This window comes from Phasianus colchicus, chromosome 26, assembly GCF_987193195.1.
Source record: "Phasianus colchicus chromosome 26, bPhaCol1.hap1.1, whole genome shotgun sequence".
NCBI lineage: Eukaryota > Metazoa > Chordata > Aves > Galliformes > Phasianidae > Phasianus > Phasianus colchicus.
Window position 1 is genome coordinate 4146885 of NC_143461.1, and position 27639 is coordinate 4174523.

General features: G+C 41.6%; 1 protein-coding gene across 2 annotated transcripts; it reads left to right on the plus strand.

The window, feature by feature from the left end:
* The first annotated feature begins 31 nt into the window (after positions 1-31).
* ZNF652 (zinc finger protein 652) lies at positions 32-27639 on the plus strand. Of its 2 annotated transcripts, XM_090125110.1 has the most exons (7): positions 32-447; positions 970-1010; positions 14637-15784; positions 19102-19249; positions 19543-19658; positions 20716-20860; positions 21276-27639. In XM_090125110.1, the coding sequence occupies exons 3-7, from the start codon at positions 14876-14878 to the stop codon at positions 21785-21787; spliced, it is 1830 nt and encodes a 609-aa protein (XP_089981236.1). In that variant the 5' UTR covers positions 32-447; positions 970-1010; positions 14637-14875; the 3' UTR covers positions 21788-27639. The 2 variants fall into 2 exon arrangements, with proteins under 2 accessions (XP_089981236.1, XP_031456670.1); XM_031600810.2 differs by lacking the exon at positions 970-1010.

Here is a 27639-nt window from a genome sequence, read left to right on the forward strand (position 1 = left end):
TCCCCCCCGCGCGCGCGCCCCCGCGGCAACCACCTCCTCGGCGCGTGCCCGCGCGTGCGCGCGGCGGAGTCGCGAGACTGGCTGCGGGCGGCCACGTAGCGCTGCGGCGGCGGCGGCGGAGGAGGAGGAGGAGAGGAACGGCGAGCCGCCGAGTCCGAGCGGGAAGCGCGTCCTTCGGCGTAAAGCCGAACCCTCAGCCCGAAGGCGGCGATCGCTCGGAACGTCTCGGAGGCGGCTGAGGGGGGCCGAGCGGAGGGGAGGGGAGGGGAGGGAAGGAGGAGAGGGAGGGCCGGCCCCGGCCGCCCTGCCCTCCGCCCTCCCGCTTCGCCTCGCCTCGCCTCGCCTCGCCTCCTCCACCCGCCCTCCGCCGCCTCGCCCGTGCCCCCCTCCTCCTCTCGCCGCCCGGCATGGAAGGCGGCGGGGGCGGCCCTGAGGGGATCGGCCTGGGTGAGTGAGTGAGGGAGTGAGTGAGTGAATGCGGGCCGCCCGGCCGGCCCGGCTCCCCTTCCCCCTTCTCTCAGGCCTGGCGGCAGCGCTAGGCCCGACCGCGGGTGGGGGGCGGAGGGAGCGGGGCTGAACCGCCTGAGGGACCGGTGAGAGGCGGGGGGGAAGGGGTGAAGAATTGCGGGGGGTTGGGGGGCTGCCACCTGCTGGGAGGGGCGGGGGGGGGGAGGGAGGGGAGATGGCAGCCCCTAAAACCGGCTTTGTGTGCCCCCCACCGCTGTGATTCTGATCGCGATGAAACGCGCTCCTTCCTGGAGGTGTCAGGTGAGGAGGCGGCTCCTGCGGAAGCCCGCTGTTGTGTAGGTGCAGGTAGGGAGAAAACGGAAGGTTTTCTTCTCCCTCAGCTCTTTGCTGTGGTGTTTTTCCTCTCCCCGCTGCTCTCGGGATGTCGGTTGTAGGATGCGCGTCGCCGCGCTTTTTTGGTTTGCTTTTTAGCTTTTTTTTTTTTTTTTTTTGGCTCGCAAGTGTGAAGAACGGATTCTTCGAGGCGTGTTTCTCTTTTAATGGTGCGTTCTGTTGTTGTCGCTGAGTTTTGTCACGCCGTGCCGTGGAAGTGATGGAAGGGAAAGGAGGAGGAAGTGCTGTACGCAGAAAACGTGTGAGGAACGTGAGATTTGTCTTTTCAGGGGAGCTGTGTATTGTTCTGGGGATGGCAACTGGCACACGCTGTGTTGGCGGTGGTGGATGCGGTGTGAAGCAAGAGAACGGTGGTAGGAATGAGTATGGACTGAATGCAGGAGCTGTGGTGCGAGCAGCGATTTGTGGAGGTGCAGGTTGCTCTGTCACTGCGCTGGCTGCAGCTTCACCTGCAGGAGTTGTGCCCTCCTTCTGTTGGAATAGCTGGACAACGTGCGTGCTATGGTTGCAGAAGTCTATGCAACTTACGTGGCTAAAAACACCAGTTTTAAAATCTTAGGTAGAAGGGAACTATTGCATATAATTTATTTCCTTTACGTGGACTTGCTGCTATCATTGGTATCTCTTCTCTCTCTTTCCACCTGCATTCTTTTTGCTTTATAGAGATGAATCCAGTACTTTGCAGTATGATTGGCGTGCTGTACGAACTCAGTCCTTGCCCCAGGCAGCCAACACTCAAATGTAGATACTGATAATAAAGCTGAGATAGAAACTCAGTGTAAATTTATAGTTGAAGGATAGAGATTTTGAAAGCGCTTTCAGTGAGTTGGTGTTTGAAAGAGGAATGCCGAATCGTGAAGGCTTTTTGTTTTTCTAACCAAGCAATTACATGTAATAGTCTGCCTGAGACTCGAGGTTTTATTTATAATGCTATCCAGTGTTTGGTGAGTTTAGCATTCATGGGAACTTCAGCATCTAGTTGTAGTAATAGATCAGATACTTGGTAAGATAAAATATTTTGTGGCTTAGCATTCGTTTATAAAGCATTTATAAAGAAACAAACTTCCACATATTTATGTGATCAAAGAGATTTTGTCATTAGAAACTTACTAATTTGTCTTAAAGGACATTGTTGATCATATTATTTCTTAATACTGTTCCAGAAAACCTTTGGCTGATATTTTTTGGAGCCTCATTTCTTTAGCAGTTTGGTATGAATGTTTAGTTGTATACAGGAGCTAAATTTAAAGAGCTGTGAGGTTCTCCTGTGAGCGCAGGGTACTGGGATGTTGTGGTTTTGCTCTCGTTGCTAAAATAATACAACGTGAAGATTTCAGACTGAGAGGTGCAATTTCATCTAAAGATAAGAAGTTGTTGTGTGCACAAAGAACTGCTTAGAGGTTGGAAGTTGTCTCATGCAGTCCAACCTAGAGCTTAAGGTATCCCTGTAGGAACTACTTACGAAGAGACCTTTGAGTGTTGACAACTGCATTCAATCCATATTTTCAGTAAACAAGATTGCATCTTCCAGTCTTGATACCATGTGCTGTATTTCTCAGTGCCTAATGGCAGAGTGGTGTACCAACAGCATATCTGAGATGCACATATGCATATTTACAGTGATTACAAAACTACATGTCATCCGTGACCTATTTCTGTGGCACAACGTAACATTATCAAAGAATAAACTTCTTTCTAACTCCATAAACAAAAAGACAATTGGAAGAAAGTGCGAACCCACTGAGAAGATTGATGTGTTCTCCTCAGCCTGATGCTGTGGATTATTGTTGTATTAAGATGTTTTATAACCTTCTCTTTGTTGGTTAAATTCCTGCAGTATGTAACAGCTGATCTTTGAATGTATTCTGCAGAAAAACAGCCCCTTCAGCAAGATTTTGCCTTCTAAATGGAAGATTAAGCAAATTTTAAGAGTGAACAGTTCCTTTAAGCATTCTTACTTTATGTTTTGCTTTGTCTTTGCTATCTGTCTTTTCAGAATCTCATAGTACAGGGAAGGATGAGACCCCCACAGCAAGCAGAAAAACTGTGGATTCTTATGTGGAAGTCATTTTATTATCATGCACTTTCAGTATTAATGCAAATCAATGTAGCAGATGCTGTCTGCAATTGACATTGCCCTATAATATTTTGAGCTTCTTCAAGCTGAGGAAGCATGGCTGAATTATTTCAATGTTTTCCATAAGGGTTTGTAGATTTTAACCTGTTGTTTTTGTGGATTGAAAAGCCCAACTTCAATATCTCCACTGTAAATGCTAGGCTTACAAATTTAAAAACTCTGCAGTATTTCTTTTATTGTATCCAAAGAACTATTGTCTGTTACCATATAGGGATGTTTTGTGTAGAAGTTACCATTTGATGCCTTTCAGAACATTTTAACAAAAGGCATGATTTGGCCTTGAAGTTACAGATCGCTTGAACACCCTTAGAATAAAAAAATATGTGAATAAAATCATATCATCTCTCAGGTTTTTGAAGGATCTTCATTTCAGTGTTTCAGAAAGTGGGTGCACTGTGCTTATAGCTCTGAATTAAAACTGATGGTGGTCCTGTAACTATTAGAAGCACAAGGGACAGACTTTCCGAGTTCACTTAAAACATACCTATAACCTAAACTTCCAGTACATAATTTCCCAATTACTTTTGCAAATACTTAGTTTTCTGAGTGAATTTAAATTGATGATTTTTTTTTTTTAATTGCTCCTCCCTCCTGCAAAACAATTGCATGGGGAGTGAAACTTTGGCAGTAGCTCTGGTGCCAGCAGCTTAAACTCATTAAGGCAAGCAGCTTGCATGAGTTTCCTTGACACTTTAAGACACCCTTCCCTGAGGAGGTTTCAGACTGGTAGTTTTCACTCAAGAGAAACGTTTTGCTATGCTAAGCAGCTCCCAGCACTTATATGCTCTCGTTGTGTATATCTAAGTTTTGAAACCCGATTCTTTTCGTGGAAAAGTGATTTTAGAAATGTAATATGGAAATAGAGAGCTGGCCTGCTAGCTGGTAGATCACTGCTAGGATCCACATCGAGACATTTGAGACAAAAGCTGTTAAGCCAATCCCATCCTTTCTCGGGTACTAAATATTACCAAGCAGAAAGCTTTTCAGCTGGAATTTTAGATATATATTTGTGGTGCCACTGTGCAATCAGATGGCCTGGTAGGGTAGTGTAGAAGTAAATCTTGTGAAGCTTTCCTAATTTTATTTATTTTTACAAGCAGAAAGTTTTACAGTTGGGAATCTGCAGACAAGCATCCATTGATCGATGTGCATTCTTTGGTGGGAATTTGGTACACAGAAAGTTGCAAATATTTGAGTTGGAGCACAGTTGAATCTTGCAGGTGCAGAATGTGGACCAGAACTGCTTTTCCTGTGGCTGACAAGTCTGATGGAGGTCTGGAAATCTGTTCTCAGCTTTACAGTTCTTTGGAAGTCGTGACGACTTTGTTAGTTCTAATGGGATGGAAGGGGATTTATAGAATATTTCTTAGCTGTGCTGGGTGTATACAAATTACGTATGGTGATAAGTGTGTACTGTGGTGTAGAAGGCAGCTATTTCTAACTGAAGGCCTGGTTGCTGTTGGTGTCTGGTATCTGATGATCAGAGGGCTGGAGCACCTCTTCTATGAGGAAAGGTTGAGGGAAATGGGCTTCTTTAGAAGAGAAGGCTGCAGGGAGACCTCATTGTGGCCTTCCAGTACTTGAAGGGAGCGTATAAACAGGAGGGGAATGGCTGTTTATGAGGGTGGATAGTGATAGGACAAGGGGGAATGGTTTTAAACTGAGACAGGGGAGGTTTAGGTTGGATATTAGGTGGAAGTTTTTCAGCCAGAGGGTGGTGAGGCACTGGAACAGGTTGCCCAAGGAGGTTGTGGATGCCCCATCCCTGCAGGCATTCAAGGCCAGGCTGGATGTGGCTCTGGGCAGCCTGGGCTGCTGGTTGGTGACGCCGCACACAGCAGGGGGTTGGAACCAGGTGATCCTTGTGGTCCTTTTCAACCCAGGCCATTCTGTGATGGCAGGGATAAGGCTTCTCCTAATGTGTAGTAGGTACTAGCACTAATGTTTTTGGACACTGGCTGAACAGTGTTTATGATTTCTGACTGATGGAGATCTTCTTAGCTGTATATGTTTTAAAGAAACAGCTCTTCTAGTCACACTTGTATAGGTTTTCTGGTTCTGTCCTTTCTACTGTACTGTTTCATACAGTGATGGAGCTCTTTTCTTCATTCTCATAATTTTTCATTATTTTTTTCCCTCACAGGCTAGCAAATTTGAGGCATTTCTCATAGAAATTATGGGGTCAGATATATTGCCATTCCTTATCTTCGTATGCTTTCTCACTGCAGTAAGTTCTATCCCTTCTCTGTTAAATCACACACTCTGCATTTAGATCTCACATTTTGGCTGCACATCACTTTGAGGGACTTAAGTTGGAAGAGGTATGACGTGCACTGTGACATCAGTGACACAAAAATACACGTTGTGATGCAGAGATGTGATTTCAGAAGGCTTCAGCAGGGACAGAAATGTGTCCTTGTGCATCTTTATCACCCACGTCATGTAGTAGTAAATATGTTTGCTGGGGAGCTCTAGTTAGCTTTATTGTAACATGCATATCTTGAATCATTCATTTCACACTTCCTAACTGCAGGCAAAATCTATTGGAGTGATACAGCACTCTGCAGTTTAAAAGTCTGAGAAAACCTAAGCACTGAATTTAATGGCATCTTTTCTCCTGGCATTTAACACATACCTTGTTGCACTTTGCTTCTAGTTGTATCATTCTAAACTCACTCTGTATCTTCTGTGCCCATGTTTGGTGTCTGCTCTCCTTGTCTTTCTTTACTGCAGTGTTTTCTACTGCCCCTTCTAATTGTTACCACCCTGAAACTTGTTAGCTCCTGTAAAGGCAGCATCTCTGTTGGTGAACCTGTCATCACTAGGCCTTGGAATTCATTTTTAAGTGAGAATTTGAGCTACACAAGGGCTAAAGTCATTGGAAAAGAAGTCCTGTTTGCTACAGGCTCTTGAAAAAGCATTATTTTTTCAGCATAAATTATTAAGCATCATCCTGAGGTTGTTGTGGTGCCTCTAGTTTTCTTACTTTGCTGTTTTATGGGCATTGAAAGCCAGATCACACCTATGGAACAAGTGGGTGGTTTCAGGAAGCAAAATCTTGCAGTAGATGGTAGCATTCATGTGTGTGCAGAGTGAGCTGGTTCACTGGTCCAGCTGAAAACAAATCCCAAGGAATGATGATGTTTTGGACTGATTTCCCAAGACATCTCTCTGTGCAGCCATAAAAATGCCACTGCTGGCACAGAACTGCAAAGAGTGTGCTGTCTCCTCTGGCCGTCACACAGACTTAGATCAGATTAAAATAACCAAGTAACTTTGACCTTAAGTTGATTATTGTCCTCACTTCACCCAGAAGGAAATTTATCACAGAGTGGAGATAAGGTGTAGGTGGCTGAAGAAGGAAGTGGAGGAAGAACTGGGAAGCAAAGCTGCTGTATCAGTGGAGGGAGTACTTATGTTTGAGAGCTGCACCTGCCAAATGTGAAGCTTGAAATGGAGTTCTTCTTGGTGCACTGTGTGTTTCCATCACACCTTCAGGTGAATCTAGGCTTGTTGAAGGCTTTCTATCTCCATGTCCAACTCTGGTAACTTTAGCACTTAATGTCATTTCTGCTCGCAGAGGTAGAGCTTATGCAAGTAGGAATTTCTGTTCCCCAGTTAGCATTTGTTGAACACTGATAAAATTGTGTGTTGCTAAATGTACTTGAAGTAACATAAATATTTTAAAAGCAAGACTGTATGTTTTCCAAACATTTACATTGTGCATCTAAAACAGTGCACCGTGTTTCAGCAGATTCAGTAGCCCAAAACAAGACAGTAATTGGTAATATAAGATACAGTATCAAACAGTTAGTCAGTGTTTAGAGGAACACTGTGACATTGTGCAAGGAGAAGCACATACAGTGGTATAGTTCTAATACTGACATATTTTTTTTGTCTACCCTAGCTTGTCTAAATGTCACAGCAATCATTCCAGGACGGCAGTTCTGGTCGTTTTGCTTGCATGAACACACTTCTCTGCATGAAGTATGAGGTCAAATAGAGTAGCTTCGAGTAGTGTTTGGCAATTCAGTAGTTAAAATGCTGCTGGAAGTTAGAAAATGGGAACACAGAGGATTTAAATCTTACTTTTATGTTTCACTGGTGTGAGAAGAACAAAACGAATTCATACTTTCACAAAGCTAAAGGTTTTGCTGTTGAAACCTTTATTCCCCATCACATACAACTCTCAGCCAAAAATATCTAGCAGATTTTTGGTGGACTGCAAGTGAAGCTTTCCTTCTTTTTTTTTCGTTTTTTCTTTTTTTTTTAATAAATGTAAATTAAACAGGGATTCTGTAAAGTGTGTATTGTAACATCACGCTTCCAGCTGGGGTGGAATCATTTTAAACATTCCCCTGAAAGATGAATGATGCAGGAGGACGTGATGTGCTGCGATGTGCAGCATGGACTGATGAACAGAAAACGTGTTGGCAAACAGCAGTGTTAGTGAACCTGTCTGTGAGCTTTCATGTGCTTCATACAGAACGGTTCCGTTGAAGGCGGATGGCCTTCTCCATTCTGCACACTGCAAATGTCTCCTGTAGGGCTCGCTAAGCTATGAGTTACAGCTGTTCTGGGTTTAATTCTGAGTGCAGGTATCCCTTAAGGTTTATTATTTCTCACCAAGTTATTGCTGTTAGTTTAAACTGAAGAAGAACACCTTTCCTTTAGAATATATGTCCAGATGGAAGATATACTTGTCAACTTTGCTTTGTGGACAGACTGTTTACTATTATATTTTTTTAAGTTCACTCCACTGATCTCCATTGAAAGGCACAGCTGCACATCTACTGCCACTTCTGTCACTCCTCACCCTCTGGGAGGAAAAATGTTAACTTAGGGGAAAAAAAGTACAGATCTTGAGGATTAGACTTCGTATGCCAGTCTGTGTAGCCTATATTGTTAGGGCAATTAATTTGCAGTCTTGTCGGTGTTGTTTAATAAGTAATATCATCACTGGGCATCTGCGAAAATAAATGAACAGTTTAAAACGTTCGTGGAGTTTTTATTAGTTTTCAAGATATGCAAACAGATAATGAGGAAGGGAGAATTTCTGAAGCAGAAAGGAATCCTGCTACTGAACAAGAAGAAAACCAGGCCAAAAACTGAGTGGTTTGGAACAAAGGACAGACTAATGGCTGAAACAATTGCCTTTCAGTATCATGGCAGTTCTGGGGATTTGGGCACATACTTTGAGGAATATACACATTCAAAAGGACAGATAATCTTTCCATAATTACAGTTATTACAGAAATGTGATTAGCATGAAAGCTAGGCATGTATACGTGAATGACTACGGTTAAGTAACTACCTGGTTTTGTTTTTATCTCGCTTTCTGTTTTTTGCATTGAAAGAAATAAAACTGCTCAGAATAGATTTGAATACAAGGAAGTTCCTTACCATAAGTGTTTAATTTTGATATATTAAAGACAGCAGGAAGTGCTAAGGCTTTTAATTTTTACGTAGGTTGTGCTTTACAGAACATCTTTCAGGATAACAATGTTGAGATCCATGGCTATTTATTTCAAAGTAGTTCCTTCCCAGCAGAAAGCCTTCAGCTTGTGGCAAAATCTGAGGAATTATAATGCTGCTGAGTTCTGAAGTGGCAAATTCTTCAACTATTTTCTGTGCAGATAATGCTTGAAAATATTCTAGATTGTGAAAATCGCTGGTTTCGAAAGCCTTTGTCCTTCAAAGCACATTTCTAGATACAGCCAAAGTATTTCATCTTCAGAAACAGAATAATTCTGGAGGTTTTTTATCCTCGCTGTTGTGTTTTAACTGTGGGATATTATAGAATTATGGGAGGCATTTCCCTCAGATTGGAAAGACACTGCCTCTTTTTTTTCCATTAGGTTGTTAAATATTTAGAGGTAAAAAGACAGCTCCATACAGTGAAAATATGTTGCCTGCTGAGTTAGCGAGATACCTATCACAGATTATTTTAGGAACAGTTGGGGAAAAGAAAACAAAAAGTGGGAGATGAGACTGGATGTTGTATTTCATCTCTGCCTTTCATATACCATCCTGCCAAGCATACTTGTGCCCAACCTCTGCTTGGAGAGCTGGGCACTATTTACTCACTCTCCAGTCTTTTGTTTCCTTGCCAAGACTCCCTGCAATATTTCCAGTTACTGCCAGCACTGTTGTGTTTTGTTGGATTCTTTTTTTTTTTTTTTTTAATGATGTCTGAACAGCTTTAATTTCACCAAAATGCAAACCACGGTGCTGCACATGTTTTGTATCTCAGCTTACATACGAGTTGATGGGAAAATCTGCTTCAAGTGAAGAGAGTTATGATTTTTGTTTTCACAGTACAGTCTCAGCAGTTCCTTTTTGAACGCTGCTTCCAAACATCCTCTCTCCACGTTAAGCCATATATCCCAAAGTGCAGAATTAACGTTCTGATTCAGCAGAAAGGATTGCTCATCTCTGCTTTCCTTTGTAGCTTTTCCTCAGTCTCAAACCTGTTGGCAGGTGCCATCTCTTAGGTGGGTATCACTGATGGTGCAACCGACAGTTGCATTTCTTCTTTTATTCTGAATTCAGGTGGGCAAAGGCAGAGTAGAAACAGCAGCACTGTGCTGTCTTGAGATAGGATTTACAAGTAAAGAACGTTTCCTTTTTATTTTTTTTATATAAAGCAGCTGAGATGCACAAGAAAGGAGCGATTGTACGACGATGTAAATAATTCCCTCTTGTCCTATAGTCCTGATTACCCTCTGCTGACACGATGTAACTTGTACCAGATGTGTTTTACCATTAACTGGGAATTGCTGTGCCTGTGCACTGCTCTGTTTCGTGCACCTGTTCTTCAAACTGTGTGGCTGTATTGCAGTTTTTTTTTTTTTCATGTGCTCTGAGATATTGCTGATGTATTGAAATGTGCAAGGAGCATTTTACTCCTAGCCTTTACTTCAGCATTGCATCCATAGTCATTTCTTGTTAATGTGCTACTCAGAATTCAGAGAGAAACTCATTTTGCTGATGCGTTTTCTTGTATCTCTGTCTTGCCATCTGATGAAATTTGTGGCATTAAATTGATTAATGGGTAACACTGATTACTACAAATATTTACAGAAGCTGAGCAGAAAATCACCTCTGGTTTACTTCTACATTTACACTTACCTTTCAAACTGAACACAACTAATGCTGTCTTAAAACAATCCTCATACTTCTTCTATGCCCAAATGAGGTCATTAATAGGTGTGGAAATGTTCTTACTTAAAATTCTCCCATTTTGAAAGGGTTGAGCTATTCTGCTGTATTCTTAATTCAGTTTTTAGCTGTCCTGGGCATTCCTACCTGTTGAATTAACACACAGCCACAGGAAGCAGAGAAGCAGATTCTCTAGTTTCAGTTAGAAATTTGGGTGGTGGTCAGCATGTGACACATCCCCAGCATGGCATAATGTTGGGGCTGTGTTCATTTAATCCCCCCAACCTGCTATTGCTGCCTTGCACCTCTTCCAAGAATAGTTTCTTCAACAAATACTTGACTAGTTTGAAATTGGCACATTATCTTGTATAATATAAGTGATTTATTTTATACACATGGTTGTTTCAGTGCTTGCAGACTGTGTGCAACATTGGCTGCCCCAGGCTGCAATGGTGCTGCTGGATCGTAGCTTCCAACCAACCAAAGGACATCCAGGATCTTTTACACCTTCAGACTGTTAATGCAGACACAGAATGACGTTGGTTTGTAAATTGAAGGATAGATTTCTATCTTTTGAAGTGATTTTCTGGCCCTTACAGCTATCTGGGAAGAGTGGGGAAGCCTCCAGGTGTTAACTAAGTAATAAGTCAATGCAGTGCTATCTTTACATGTATATGCATCACTCCATGTGCCTGCATTACTTCTCCTAGATTTGCCAACCTGCAGCAAAATAAATTAGCCCTATGTCTGCCAGTTTTCAGATATAATACTGATAACTTGGTGGGCAGCAGTGAAACTGGTACTTAAAAGAGTGGATCGTTGCTGGTTGTGGGGTGCCCCAAAGAGCCTTTCCATCCCCCTTCTGGGAGCCAGCAGAAACAGTGCAGACAGAAAGAATGAGTAGTTCAGTGTACATCTGTGGAGCTGGCAGCCTATTTCTGACCTCAGGCAAACAGCTGTAGGCCACGCAGGGGTCAGGAGCTTCCAGGGAGCCTTGATATGCAAGAATGGCTGTGCTACCACTTGACTGACTTAGAAAGGGTGGATGAGCAGTAATTTCTCTTTACATCACTGTCTGCTTTTGGTGGATGCTTGCCAGCACACAAATCACACAACCTGAATGCACATCAGACTAAAATCTGAGATACCCAGACTTCAAGCTGGCTGCTTTCAGAGGCCTCCCTTTGCCCTAAAGGACATGTAATTTAAGTTCATTAACCCCTCTGAATATTGAACTTGGTCTTTACTGATTTCAAGGCATCAGCTGAGTCAAAGTTGAGGCAGGCAGTGTTCTCTGTTAGAAACTGGTCTATTTTTAGTCCAGAGAGCATGAAGAAATGTGTTTTTCTTCAGAAGCAGCAGAAGCGTTATGTGAAGTGTTATTCCCACAGACACAGTGCTTCCTCCACCCGTGTGTATGTGTGTGTATATGTGTGTGTATGTGTGCTTTCTTTCTGGGTGTGAGCTTTGATATTGGTAGGCTTGCAAACATTTCTCATGCAATCTTCGATTACCAAACATTGCATGCGCCTCCTGAGTTTGTTCTGTGCTCATAATGGTCATTCCTTTTTTTTGTTTGTTTGTTTTAATGTCTTGAATCTCCAAAAAGCAACTTTGAAGCTTTAGATTGAGGGTGGTGAGGCACTGGAACAGGTTGCCCAAGGAGGTTGTGGATGCCCCATCCCTGCAGGCATTCAAGGCCAGGCTGGATGTGGCTCTGGGCAGCCTGGTCTGCTGGTTGGTGACCCTGCACATAGCAGGGGGTTGGAACCAGATGATCCTTGTTGTTCTTTGCAACCCAGGCCATTCTATGATTCTATGATCCCATCTATGTTTTAATGAGAATGTTCTTTGCTCTCATTTGTAGTATGGCTGAAATTCATTCGGTGAGCCCAAGCTGTTCAGCAGCTTTGAAAACGAAATGGATTCCCCCTGTAAGGTTTCTTATGTTTGGGATTAGAAAAAAAAAAAAAAAACAAAACAAAAAAACAAGTTCTGTTGCAGGATTTTTTCACGGTATTTGAACTGCTGCCTCTCAGAACTGTCAGCTGCCCAACAGTGCATTGTTTGTGTTTGATGTATGAGGAGGGCTTTGCTTTACCAGCTGTTTGGCTGCTAAATAATTTTGTTCGAAAGTTGTGGGTCCCTCGAGGGTGGCAAGCAGTGCACTGAAAGCGAAAGTAGGTTAAGGTGCCTGCAGGCTGAAGTGGTTTTCAGACCCAGAAGCTTTGATAACTCGTAATCTGCCCTTCTTTTAAAGCTGTTTTTTGAAGTGGTAACGTGTTCATACAAAGTGGTGTATTGTATTGAATGTGCCATAAATGGGCACAGATGAAATGATGGCAGACAAATATTTCAGCATTAATGGGGGGAGGTTGAAGTTAAAGCTTCCTTCTCACTATGAGATTTTGCTTTTTCTGGCTGTGTAGCAGCAGAATTGGGTAGCCTTCCCAAACTCTTCCTGCAGTTTGTGAGAAATGCTTAATGTGCCCAGGAAGTAATCAGGTGTGGTTTTCTATGCAACATAGTGATTTTTTGGGAGCAGCTGAATAATTTATTAAATGTTGTCAGAGAAAAGCTGAACAGTGGATTGCATCGTGCCCACTGCTTTTAAGCTCCTTCCTGGGTATAGGATTGTTAATTCTGGCTTGCAATCACAGCCAGCTTATTTGGTTATTTACTAGCATTTCCATCCAAACGTTACTTGTGATCACAAGCCAAAGTTAACAGCCCCATCTCCACGTATTTCCTGGCCCAGCTGGGCTTGGCTCTCCTCCTCCTCCCTCACCTCTGCAGCTGGGAAGCTGCAACTGGGAGCCTGCTGGGCAGGGGAGAGCAGGAGCATCAGGAGCAGACCCTGCTGCTGGGGTGCTTGTGAGTCTGCCTGCAGGGTTCTTGCTGAGTGCATTTGGAAATAGTGAGAGCTGTTCAGGAGTCTTTTTAACTAGCTGCAGGCTTGTAATCAAGTAACTGCTTGTTGGTAAGTCACTTTCCCTAGTGTGTTATTTCACAAAGATTAGGGCAAGGTTCAGTGTTTTTTATTATTTGAACAACTGAGACCATTGGTAGGTTTATTTCCTGTTCAGTTAAATTCATTTTGAAGGGGGAAATTTTTGTTGGAGCAGCAAGCTTAAAAGTGCAATATATAAAAAAATTGTGTGAAAACATGTTTGGAAGGAAGTTACTGCATTTGTTGTGTGGTGGGTAACTGAGAATGAAGTGGAAGGAAATTTATCATAAAAATTCATGTCTGTATTAGTGCTTCAGATTGATTGTTTTTCATTACTGCACCAAGAATAATAAAAATCAGAGTACGAGTCTGCAAGTGTAAATGTTTTATTCCTGTCTGCTGCCTGAAGTTTCTAACATGAAACTCAGTGAGATTTTCAGGCCCTGATAACGGGAATTCTGTTTTCTTCATACTTAGAGAAGGTCCCTAAAAGAAAACATAAGTGATGATCTCCTCGTGGGATCTCTCCCAGTCTCTCCTTCATTAACCTCTGCATCCTGTAGTTTCAAGTCCTGTTTGCGTGAGCAGCCCTGATGTATTTCTGACTTGATCCATACAACCAACAATCTTGGCTTGGTATTGTTACTACTGTGCTACTAAAATGTAATTGTCCTGGTAAAAAATAAATGAGAGAGCTTGATTACTTGTATTCATTAGGGATCACGTGATAATTTTTGCAAGAGGAAGTAATGGTGTCCTGGTCAAATTCCAACTTGGATAACATAACTGAAATTTAGATGGGCAAATGTAATATCACTTGGCTACTGCAGTGAGGAATAAATAGCTGGGGGAAGGGAGAGTGAGACAAAAGAATAAGGTATCTTAAATCAAGAGGTTGTGAGGGATTTCTGAGGTGGAAACAAGTAGGGGACACACTGTTCTTAACCTGAGTCAGTGCTGCCAGTTGAAAATGTTTCCATTGAAATTCTTCATGCGTATCTACACTAATGGAATGTTGTTTGGTATAAAAACTTTATATGCTCACTTTCTGGGTAAGAATGGGCTTTCCAGTGGAGGTTCTGATGAAGAAGAGGTGTTTCTATGTAGGTGTACACCTCTTTTGATGAAGAGGCATGTAGAATAGTGCATTGTCTTGGGACCATCAGTCCTCCAGAGTGTCCAGCAGAAACACAGGTCAGCGTATTGACTCAGCTTTGAGGCAGTGGTCGTGGTCTTTGGCAGGTGGAGAGCATTCATCTAGAAATTAATAGTGTGCTTTGATTTCAGATCCTCACAAGTCTAGTTCTAGTTCTGGCTCACATGAAGGTGTGTGTGTGTATTTGTGCCTGACTCCCACATTTGCTTGAGATAATGCTGTAGGGCAGTCCCCCCCCCTGCAAGAGATACAGCTCATAGATGGTATACGCTGGGCTTTACCTCAGTTGTACAAACTCAAAAGAATTTGGTGAATATTTTAGTGATTTTTTTTTTTTTAATTGACCTTATCTTCTCTGTTGTCTCTTATAGATAAAATGTTCAACAGTTCGTTGGCAACTTTCTTCAGAAGAATAATTACTACTGCTCTGCTCTTGCCATAATATCAGAGTTCTGTGACCTACACATCCGTGCTAAACATCAGCAGAGAATCCTGGTTTGTTCCTTCTGTGTAGATGGAACAGGCATCGGTCATGAGAACCCATCCTGATTTAAAGCTGCTTGCTTGGTTTTCTGGGATTAAAGGTGCTTAATGAATCAGGCCCCCCCAGATGAATCAAACAGCCAATTCTTGCCAACAGTTGGTTGAAAACTGTGCTGTGCATGTAGCAGGTATGGCGCAAGAGGACAGTCGCCGTGGTCAAGTGCCACCCACATTTTATCATGGTGCCAGCCAGGAACTCGATCTGTCCACCAAAGTATACAAGAGAGAGTCAGGAAGTCCTTACCCAGTGTTGGTGGACAGCAAAATGAGCAAACCACATCTCCATGAAAGAGAGGAGCAGCCGTATTTCAGGGAGAACAGATCAGTAGGAGAAGTCCGGGCTGTGAAAGAAGATAGAGAAAACTCTGACGACTCTGAGGAGGAGGAAGAGGAGGAAGATGAAGTGACTTACAAAAGGGAGCAGATTATAGTAGAGGTAAACCTTAACAACCAAACATTAAATGTATCAAAAGGGGAGAAGGGTGTCCCCTCCCAGTCCAAAGAGACTGCTGTTCTTAAGACCAGCAGTGAGGAAGAGGAGGGTGACAGTGGGGAAGAGGCCACTGAAGACAGTAATGATTATGAGGAAAATGAGAGGCAGAAGAAAAAAGAGAAAAGAGTGGAAAAAGTTAGTGTTGCACAAAGGAGAACAAGGAGAGCTGCATCTGCTGCAGCAGCCACAACTTCCCCATCACCCAGAACTACAAGGGGTCGTAGAAAGAGTGTGGAGCCCCCCAAGCGTAAGAAGAAAGCTGCAAAGGAGCCCAAGGCACCTGTGCAGAAATCAAAGTGTGAAGAGAAGGAGACTTTAACCTGTGAGAAGTGCCCCAGGGTGTTTAACACACGCTGGTACCTGGAGAAGCACATGAACGTCACTCACAGGCGCATGCAGATCTGCGACAAATGTGGGAAGAAATTTGTTCTAGAAAGTGAGCTGTCCCTTCACCAGCAAACAGACTGTGAAAAAAATATCCAGGTAGGTTTGCTCACCTGCTTGCCAGATTTCCATACCTTCTGTCGTGCCCTGGATACAGCTAGCGGACACTTCAGAGGGGGAAATCTTTTGTGCAGACCAGGTTCTGACCAAGGCCTTGTCTCTGCTTATCAACACTTGGTGTCTTCCAAAAGAAGTAAATGGTAGGGAACAAAGTGTGCAAGCGTCGTCTGATTTAGCAGAGTTACTCTAGTATTTAACTGTATGTTGGGGAAAATGCAAAGCCACTTTAACAAATGTCAAACTCTAGAGTAACTGGCCTGGAAACAAGTGCATTTGACAGAGTAGAGCCAACTTCTTCAGGTGCTGAGCACCTGCAGCTATCACTAGCTTTCAAGTTTAGAAGCTAAGGTTTCAGGGGAGAATGAAATTATATAAGTGGTATTATAAGCAGAAAGCTTTACAAAACTGGAGAGGCAAGCAGGTGAGAAAGAAACTAGCAAAGTCAGGATTTGGAGTTGTGTTAAAATGTAACTTCTTTAAATCCTACTGAGATAATCATATATAAGTAACTTACAGCATTGCATATAGCTCATGTATTCACAGGGAAATGCATGAATTCAGTGAGTAAACCTGTTCATGAGCCTGCCCTGTTCTCAGTGCAAGTAAATCTTACTGATAATACAAAGATGTCTAGTCTTACTCACCAGAAGATTTGCAGCATATAATTTTATACAACAATGGAAGCCTGTGTTGTAATAGAACCATTTTAAAGTTAAAGTTGTGGAAAGAGTTTTAGTTTCTTATTCATCTGTGGTTTGTACTTTGCTCATAGGCATCTGTGTTCTCATGTAACTGGGGGCAGTGTTGTTTTATCTGGCGATTTGAACGTGCTTTTTTGCCTTGTTAAACTTGGCGTGGTGTTGCCTAGTTGAAATTCTTCCACTGCCAGGGTGAAGCAGCTTGGGTTCAGTTTCTGTGCAGCTGAAATGTCTGGAGTCTGTAGGGCAACAAGGTTTTTTTTGTCTGTCCAGTGAGTTTTACCAAAAACATTTTTAGTTTGTTTATTTGCTGAAGTGCTAAACTGAATTGTTATTCAGTTCCCACTGTGTAGGAGACGGGTTGAAATACTTGTTGCAATTTCTCTTTGCTCTACGACTCAAATGCAGATCTGTATAACTCTGTGCTATTTTTCCTTATGTTTCAGCTCATAGGAGGAAGACTGAAGGAAAGAATATATAATATAATGAGTCTTGAGCACAGTTAGTAAAATGCATAGATATCTCAGTATGCTCTTGGAATTTTTGAAATAAACTGTTGCGAAGTTTTGTATGGCACAGGGCACTTAAGGTGCAGGAATACTCCATCATCCAGATGGCTCATTCACAGCATAAAATCTTTTGATTTTAAACAAGAATTCATGAGTAGTTTGAATGTGTAGCATAGAACAGAGAAGCATCTCATAATCCATGCAACCATGGGCCTTTGAGGGGTTGCATATTCCTTTGTCCAAAGGAATAGAAAAAGAAGTTGTAGAAATTGTTCTATATCCAGTGCCAGAAGAATCAGCTCCAGGAAGCTTCCTAGTTATTCCTAGTGGGGGAGGCACTGCTACACATCTTCACAATTTTGCTATAAGTATATATTCAGCAGTTATTTTTGTTAGGCTTAACATTTGGAATGCGTTTCACAGCTGCCTGCAAATTTGTTTTTATTACACTTGGCAAAAGGAGTAAAGGGATGTGAAAGTGTTACATTAATGTAGGGTTTAATATGTCAAGGGAGATACAATTATCTAAATGCAAATGGCTACATTATGTAAGAGGTGATGAATATGACTGACTGTTCCCTGTAGTTTTCATCTAAGTGATGGAATATGTCTTTTTGTTTTTTTTCAGATAATTTCTGTTTTTATCCTTTCAAACTGAGCACCTTCCCAGAATTTTCACTGTCATCTTAGAGTCTGTGTAGTAGATGCCAATGTTAGTGGTCTGAATTGCTGCTGGTCATCAGTGAAATTGTAGATTGACAGCTTCAAGGTCTCATTTAACCTTAAAGGCTTTTTCATCATTTCTTAGCATTACTTTGCTCTCTAGGGTCCGGTTCCACTCTGTGTTCTCCCCCCAGCTCCCCTGCACTGCACTTTGTTCCTGACATGCCTCCAAGTAGATACTTTCTGAGGTAAAGGATCTCCTTGCAGTCAGCATGGTGAGTGTTGTACCAGATTCTCCAGGCCTACAGAGATTCGAGTACCGTGGAAGCAGCATTACTTGCTTGATGCAGAGAAGAAACACCTCAAGCTGACAGAAGGCATGATATTTGTTAGTTCTTCAGTGCAGAGCATTCAGCTGTTCCAGCTTTGGGGGAGAAGGGTAATTGATGTACTGGAAACCCTGAACACCCCAACAGCTATCAAAGCCAGCAAACTACAGTTCCTTCCTTCTTCACTTGAAAGATGAAACTGACTTGGTATCCTCATATGTATGGCTGCTGTCAAGTTTCAAAACTCAGATTATTATGGAATTTTCAGAATTGTGCAAGGATTTTTATGAAGTCTTTAGCAAGAACCGTTGGGAAGAAAACACATATAAAAAAAGCCTGTTCATCCTGCTCATCACAGACTTAATGGATGTTTCACAGTAGTTATGGGAAGAGATTTAAAATACTGTTTGCATGTAGTCATTTTAGACCTTCAGCACTACTGAGGTGTCTAAGTGAAGAGTTAGAATGTAACACATGGCAATGACAACATGCTGTACCAACTGTGTGCCAGGTTCTTTGCATGATGAATAATTGCAAGATGGAAGTGTCTTCTGTAAAGAGCTAAAAGACTGAGAGTGCTTTGACTAGTTCAAGGGTTAGTAGATCTGCAATCTCAGGAGTCACAGTGCTCCCAAAGCCAGGTTAAGTGGACAGAAAGGCTTAATAGCTGGATGATGGTAGGTCCCTTCACCTTTGTTGGCTTCTTCCCATTTTGGGGTTTAGATTACCAGCAGCATCAGGGCCTGTGAAGTTGTAGTCTCTGTTAGGGCGTGCAGCTTTGTTCCCTGGAGGCTGCATCCAGCTATGTATGTGTTTTGGAAATAAGCACCGAGGCTGTCATCGTCTTTGGCTAGCACCAAAATGCAGTGTGTTAACACCCTCTCTAATCCTGCTTAATTAAAATTGCAGGCTTTTCTTAGTGCATTTGTTTCAGCTGTGAAACAGTGAAAGCATTCTGAAGTGCAGTCTGAGGCAGTACACAGCATTTTGCCTTCTTTGGGGTTTCCTTTTGCGACATGAGAGGAAGACACATGGTTTAACTCTGCAAGTTGAATCTTTCTAATGTAAACTTCCTTGTATTTATCCTATTCATTCAGTGTGTTTCCTGTAATAAGTCTTTCAAGAAACTCTGGTCCCTCCATGAGCATATCAAGATTGTCCATGGATACGCAGAAAAGAAATTCTCTTGTGAGATTTGTGAAAAGAAGTTCTACACCATGGCCCATGTGCGGAAACATATGGTTGGTGAGTTATTGATCAGTGCTTCTGTTGGTTCTACCCCAAAATGTCTTCGTTGTTTGTCATTCAAAATTGTCTGGGGGAGACAAAAAATAAGGCAAATTCAGTTGTCCAAGCATTATCCATAGCTAAAAGGTCAAGTCTGTAATATTAACATCAAAAAATGTAACGTAGCATATGTATATGTTCTTGTAAGCTGTGTAATACTAATCATCTTCCTGCTCAGTGCTGGAGAAGAAATTTGATTCAAGAACTGTTTGCATTTTAGTGACCATCTGTAACGTACTATTGTGTTGCAGCACACACAAAGGACATGCCTTTTACATGTGAAACCTGTGGGAAATCATTCAAACGCAGTATGTCTCTCAAGGTACATTCCCTACAGCATTCTGGAGAGAAGCCTTTCAGATGTGAGGTGAGCCTGTAAATATGAGTATTTTTAGATGTGGTGGCTTAAGACGTAAGATTAATAACACTGTCGGTGGGTGAAAATAGAACTGACTGACTTGTAAACGAGGTGCAGTTTCACAAGAATTTGGGGGAAATTATTCTCCATTTGGGAGCAGGCAGAGCACATCTAACAGCAATTCAAACTGAGAGGTATTTGGTTTGCTTTTAAGGTTGGCTGTCGTGTTTTTCTCAACAAGAACACTACAGAAATACTACAGCAGGATTTGAACGCCAGTTGGAAGTAGGGAGGATCTCAGTAATGCATTCATGTGTATTTGTAATTTGTAGTTCTTTGCCTGACCCCAGGAAGGAGGTCTGTATGGGATAGACTTAGCCAGTCATATGTCTAGTGCAGATAATGTCTCGATCATGTGATGGGGATGCTTGTGGATATCACATGATGGAGGCAGGCCCTGGTGCAGAGCACTTCCTGCTTCCAGGTCAGGTCCAGTGCCTCGCCTTGTCTACAAAGTGGAGAAAAACTCCAGCAGCATGTGAAATAGTAATGGCAGTACTGCAGCCACACAGACCTTGTAGGAAAACAAATTACTTCATGCCAATAAATAATGGCTGGGAAACCGATCTGTCTTTCTGAAACGCAAGCCTTAGTGCACTGCTTTTGGTTTTGCTGTGTGAGCAGAGTCCTCTAGTGGAGGCATGCTGTAATCCAACAGCTACGCTGGCAAAGCTTCAGAATCTCCAACTGGTATATTAAGTGAACAGAAGCACTTTTCTGTTGCCATAACTGTGCCATAACTATGTCTCTCCCAGAGTTTTACCAATAGCTATGTCAAATAAAGCATTCCGTGCTTCTTGCTAAGACTGCTGTGGCAGCAGACCTTTTAGTACAGGCCAGATTCTTCTGTCATTAAGTAACATTTGTAGGACATGAGGGTCTGCATTTGTGCTAATTGATGAATTCTTTCCTCCTTCACTTAGTATGTTTGAGCGCTATCCTTTGATTGCCTTGCTTTCTGATGTGTGATGCCTGAAATATCTGGATTGCTGTCCTTCTGTTGCAGAACTGTGATGAGAGGTTTCAGTACAAGTATCAGCTGCGTTCCCACATGAGCATCCACATCGGGCACAAACAGTTCATGTGCCAGTGGTGTGGCAAAGACTTCAATATGAAACAGTACTTCGATGAGCACATGAAGACACACACTGGTAAGAACTTAGCAGAGAAAAGTACAGGTGCCTGCAGGACAGAAACATTCCTACTCTTTTGCCTGTATTCCCTCCCTTGGAACTTGGGATCAAAGCTGTGACCCAACACAGAAAATCAGAAAAGAGATGGTAATAGGATAGCTTCCTGTTAAATGATAAGAAGCGTTTATAAACCTGTGATTCACTGCCTGGGGAACTGAGAGGTTAGGCCTTATGGACGACTCTCTTGGGCCATCATAATCCAAAGGTGAGAGAGGGTATCATAAAGACTGGGGGCTTCTGTGAAACAGATGAATCTGTTTGCTGAAGGTAGCAGTCAGAATAGCTTTTGTAGTCTACAATTTGTATAAGCATGCTGAAGTAAGTGTAGGCAAATGTTCAGTGTCTAACCAACTGCCATATCCCTGTTTGTCAGGAGAGAAGCCCTTTATCTGTGAAATCTGTGGGAAAAGCTTCACCAGCCGCCCAAACATGAAGAGACATCGCCGAACTCACACAGGGGAGAAGCCCTACCCATGTGATGTGTGTGGCCAGCGATTTCGCTTCTCCAACATGCTCAAGGCACACAAGGAGAAGTGCTTCCGTGTTACCAGCCCTGTTAATGTGTCATCTGCTGTCCAGATCCCACTGTCCACAACTTCTGCCACCACAGTTCCTGCTGTAGTGAACACACCCACCGCCCCAACCCCACCAATCAACCTGAACCCAGTGAGCACACTTCCTCCACGTCCCATTCCCCATCCGTATTCACATCTTCACCTACATCCTCATCCTCACCATCCACATCATCTTCCAGTTCCCCCCGTTCCCCATTTACCCCCTCCTCCTGCTCTTTTTAAGAGTGAGCCTTTAAATCACAGGGGTCAGAGTGAGGACAGCTTTTTGCGACACCTGGCAGAAAAAAACAGTTCAGCACAGCACCACTAACATCCTTGCTTCCTGCCAGCTATTTTCCCATTTTATGCACATGGAAACATGCCCTCATGGAAGTGCAGAGGGTTAGTTGATGAGGACTTTCGTCTCTCTCATAGCCCCCAGCAGATGGTCCCGATTTTTCCTTTGAATCATTTAGCAAACAAGGAAATCCTGTTTTGGATCAGCAGTGCTCATTTGAACCTGGGAACCAAAAGGACTTAACCCCAATTTGCTTGTGTTTTCCTGGTGACTTTTATAAATTTCGGATACTGAGACTTGTGGAATTTTATAATTTCATATCAGCTGATGAGGTATGCTTGCTTTTATATCCTGGACTTCTCCTCAAAGAGGAGAGAGGCCTGGTTTTCTTTGTACTAATCGGAAAGGCTGTGAGATTAATACAGAGCATTAATTGTATCACTGTGTATCGTAATGGATTCTTTTCAGCTTTTGGTGCCGGCTATGGAGTGATCCAGCCACGTATCACGATATATTTGAGCATTATAAAGAAAGACAAAAAAATTTCTTGTTTGTGTAGCTCTCCTAACACACTCTTTATTTTACTACAGAAATTATTTTAGAGTTTTTTGTATAGACCTATTTAGTAGTCAGTTTCTAAAATGAAATGTATTTCAATAAGCGGTGTAATTTTTTCAGTGTAGCTGGACCTATGTTGTATAATAGATAAATTTTTATAATCATCAAAATGTGATTCTTAAAAGATGCATATAGCTTCTATAGTTAAAGTTATTCTTACAACCGTACAACTTAAAACAACAAAAGGTGCTTCAGAGAAGAAAGGAATCCAAGAGGTCTCTGGAAAGGTTGCCTCAAAAGTGATGTTGATTTCAGAACTTTATGTAATTTATTTTAGTAGGTTGGTGGGGTTTTTTTTTGTTTTGTTTTGTTTTTCTACCTTAAGTTTCCCTTTCCACGGTTTCTGTTAAGAGTTTATGGAGAAGGATGTTGAGATACTGTATTCTCCCTCCTCAGATTTCATTAAATTCAACTGGAGTCAGCTGTGAAATGGGCTGGAGAGGGAGTATTTCAAGTCAACCAAGCATCTTTATGTAGGAGAGCCTGTTTTAATGGCTTTTCATGGTATGATTTTAAGCTGGGGATCCTATCAAATGCTGCTCTTCAGATTGCTTTTTGGAATTCCTGGAGTTAGAAGAGGGTAATTAAGTGAAATCATAAATGCAGTGTTTCTGACTGGTTGATTGTAAGAGTGAGCAGTTTGGATGAGACAATGGTGTTTCAGTTGCATTGTTAAGAAAACACTGACAGCAGTGTATGTGCCATGGGAAGCTCCATCCCATAAATATACTGTGCATAAAATTATGGGATGATTTCTAGGAGTTGTAGTCACATGTTTGGCAAATCTAAGTTCTACAGTTGTAGGATAGGAAGCTTTGAATTGTAGGCATGTCACTGTTCCATAATCCTGGGAGGCAATGAGGAGGAAATGACAAGTAGTGCAGGGATGGTGGGCTGGAATGCCAAACATGTACGTTTTAACCATCAAGTAGTTATTAATTTTTCAGGTTTGTATTTCTCTTCAACTAAAACTAAGTATAGCAGCATTATGCAATCTAGTACATTGTTGCCACCTTCAATGAAGACAGATGCTCAAGGCAACGTACTGTAAGTTCTCATTTCTTTAAAATTTGTATCTTCTGAGCTGCTTTTTAAATTAAATCCCACCAAACTGTAGATCCAGAGATCCTCTAGGCAGATGTCTAACATACCATTCTGCTTACTAATGAACTGGGGTTTTGTGGCTGATGGGAGTAATTTTTTTCAGTCTTCAAGACAGCAGAAATGGTGGAAATTCTTCTTCCTGTTACTTCCTTGAAGTTAATGCTTTTAAGCACTGTGTTTTGAAACACTATGTCCTCTGTCTGTCAAGAATTAGTTCCTTAGTTGATGTTTTTCACAATTTTCTACCATCTAATCATTAATATTTTTTTCATAACGTGCATAGCAAACTGTAGGAACCAGGAAGGGCAATTTTGGCCCAACAAACCTATTCGTTTTTGACTGAGCTGAAACCCCTTCCAGCATTTCTGAAAAATAAAACAATGTGTTTTTTAAATGTTTTCTCTACAGTATTTATATACACTCTCTTATCTTCTAGGCAAAAAAAGCCAACAAAAGTGAATTTACACTCGTGATGACAACTGTTGTATTTACTGTGGCTGGTCCGCCCCAGAGGTTCTATGCATTCCATGTCACGTTTGCACCCTACATTTCTGTTGTGCCACTATTTTACGGTCAGGCCCATTATTAAATGATTTTTAAATGCTAAAAATCAGTTGTATTCCGTTTTTGCAAAATGATCTTCTTCTCAATAAATGTACCATATTAGGCTGCTATTCAGAATTCTGAAATTTGGAACACTTTTTTTTTCCTTTAGTGTTTAGTTCATAGCAATGATCCCTTTTGTTTTTCTTCCAAGACTTAACAAACTTAGGAATCCCTTTCTGTGGAAGAAGATTAAACTTTCTAACCAGTTTCACAGTCTGTCATAATGTCAACAGATTCTCCTCATTGTCTGGGACAGACGTAGTGAAAGCTGACAGACTGGTCTAGGAGTGCTGCAATGTGGGATTTTATAAAGTACATCTTTTACCGAAAAAGGAAAGTGGGTGTTACAAAAGTCTGGAAATTAAAGGGTAAGGTTTGCTGAGGCTTTTCACTCCTGCTTTGATTTGCATAAGTATGCACACCTACAGAATTTGTGCAACACTAAGGAATGTATTCAAGTGCGTTTACTACTTTTTGCATGTTAACAAGCTGGGAATAATATTTTGTGTAGAGCTTTATTACATTTGGTTAGCACATAAGCTTGGTTTGTGTTACTGAAGTGCTTTCTTCAAGAAGAGCAAGGACAAGTAACCCCAACTTCAGGTTTGATTTGAGTGTTTTTGGAAGGTGAGACTGACTTCTCCATTAGTTTTCCAAAGCATCCTACAGCCTAAGGGGAACTTTTACTTAATTTTTGAAATTACATTTTTAAGGGGAAGAATTGAACAGAATTAATATTGCAATCTGGAGATTGGCTGTTTAAAGGACAGTGTCTTTTCTAAAAGCTGCTAGTCCTGCAGACAATGCCTTTTCCTTACTAAGGGCACTGGCTGTGTGGGCTTGTTTATTCAGTGTACTATCTCAGGCTCATTTACCTTCCTAGATGAAGGTGTGGTGATTATCTGTTTTGTATTGACTTGCCTGTCTGAGTTATTGGCTCTCCTATTTACACAGCGTGGATGCTTGGTAGATGATCTAATTTGTATTGCTGTGCACATCAAAAGTTACTGTCACCCACCTTGTGTTCCCAACCACATCTCAAATTATGGGCTTTTGAAAGAGTGCTTTGAGCTGAATGTAGGCTCTTATCACTGGGAGATTAGTTGTATCTCAGCACTGCAATCCCTTTGGATATTTTTGCCTTTGCCCTGTTGCATCTCTTGAGCATGTAATAGCAATTTTCAGTTTATTGGAGAGAAGGCAAAACTCACAAGTATGCAGTTTAAAGATAGTGCTTCCCTTTGATACTTTCAGTCTGTTTTAAACAGGTTACCTGAAAGACCAAGTTTCTCCCTGAGCTGGAAAGCTTGCTATTTTTGTAATTTATTTACTGATTGCCTATTTCTTTGCACTATAGTAGCCTACGGTGTGACCATTATGGGGCTGAGTACCATTTTGTTTGGAGGTGGAGAGTCTCTTGTGCAGAGCTGTTTCTATTCTTGTAGTGTTGCATTGACACATTCTGGTTTGATTATGAATTGCAGGGTACATAGGCCTTTGAGAAAACAATAAAAGAATAAGCAATGTGCAAATACAGCGATGGAGAACACTAAATAATGTCAAACTTCTTTTTTCTTTTCTCTTGGGACTTGACCTCAGGGTTGTAAAATGTTTCAGTAATTGTTTTATGCTTTCATATTTCTATTAACCAGCAGTATTAAAAAAGAAAACCCACCACCATGATGTGTGACTCAAAAGGATTTTTTTTTTACCTGCTACTGAGGAACATCTCACTTGTAAATAACCATCGTTAGCTATAAGCTCATCAGTCCAAAACAGATAAATCCCATTCCTCTCTAGACCACGTAGTAAAAGTTAAGTATTTCCAAAGTAGAAAAAAGGTACTGTGAAAATTAATGACTTTTAAATGGTGTCATTCTTCTTCAGTTCAACTTTGAAAGCAGAAGTGTCACCGTGCGAGTTTTGACATGCATGGTAAGGTTTAAACAGCCCTCTGTGGCTCATCACTTTCCAGCTTCCATCAAATAAATCTGCCTTGTACCATAATGGCTGTTCTGCTTGTACCTGAAACAGTTTTGCACCTCTGTCACCATTTGGTTTTGTTGTGTTTTGTTTGAACAGTGCTCTTTGCTATCAACTCAAAGGATCTGTTCTTTAAAGGGTGCAGGTAGGGAAGAAGGATCATTTGTTTTCAGAGTTTGTGTCAACGTGGATGAAATGTGATCATTTTTGGTGGAAATTTTGGATTTTCATAACTGGAATTTAATTCAACTTTAGTAACAGAGAAGGAAATTTGAAGTAACCTGGCACTAATTAGTACTGTCTTGCTGACCAAAGAAGGCATAAATTAGTTCATGTTTGGATTTAAGCTGAGAACGAACACTACTGTATATTGTAGGTGTATTGAAGGCATGGCAGAAAAGTTAAAACCCACTGCAAAGGAAAGAGACATCCAATGGGAAGGCAAGCATTTTGTGTAGATACTAAAGTTATTAGCATTCACGTGTTGGTAATAAAAGCTGGTTATCCTAGCAGCAACAGGAGAATGGTGCAGCTTTTAAACTTCTGATATAAAACTGAATGAGAGATGAGAGTTAGGTTAGTGATGCCATGATTCAAATTTCATATTCACTCAGCATCTCTCCACAATAATTTCAGCCTGAGCTGACCTGTTCCCATTAATTGTGGTGCAGAAGTTCCCTATGGATCACAGAGGGCGCCCTCTGCTCTCAGAAATTCAGACAGAGCTGTGCCTTTTCCAAATGAGAATAAAGATTTGAAGGCTTTCTTTTTCTTTCTCCATTCTAAAAATTGGCCTGTCCTCTTTTTTTTTCTTTTTTTTTCTTTTCTTTTTTTTTGCAAAGAAATCCTCCTGCTGCGTTGATCTGTTGCTGCTTTTACAGATTGGAATCAGCAAATGCATCTTCTGATGAAATTTCTCTGGATATTGGGAATTGCCTTTGTGCTCAGTCATGGCCCATGTGTGAACAAAGTGCATTATTGCAGTGCAGGCCTCTTTGTGTACTGGGAATTTATGTATACAAACGTAGTCAAATGGAGCTTCCCTGAGTGCAGCAGTGGGTGTAGGTGTTCACAGTCTGTTTCGTCATATTGCTAAATAGTTCTTTCATCCTTTTCATTTGGCATGGAGGTAGGTTTGTGTGGTACATGCTTGCACTCCCAATTTTCATGCTGTTTCCCTACACCACGTACTCCAGCAGAATACCCTTATGATATGAACTTCAAACAGATCTGAAATGGAGAATTGATAGAATATTTTGCACCAGAAAGGAAATGCTGCTTTGGTTTGGTTTGTGTTTGAATTCCCTACCCTGAAAAACCTGCCCAGGTGGAGGCAGAGCAGAAGTCCCTTGCTGAAGTGATCTATTAACGTTAATTATTATCTTTTGCTTGGAGAACTCTGAACACTGTTGTTACTTTTTCTTTTTAATCAACCCATATGACAACAGCGTGGCTCTGTGATATTTTTTATCTCGATTCTGCACAAAGGTGACATTTGTAACCACACTGACAGTAATCAGTAGAGGATGTCTTTTCAATAAACTGCACATCTACATTTTCCTGAGCTAGGTGTC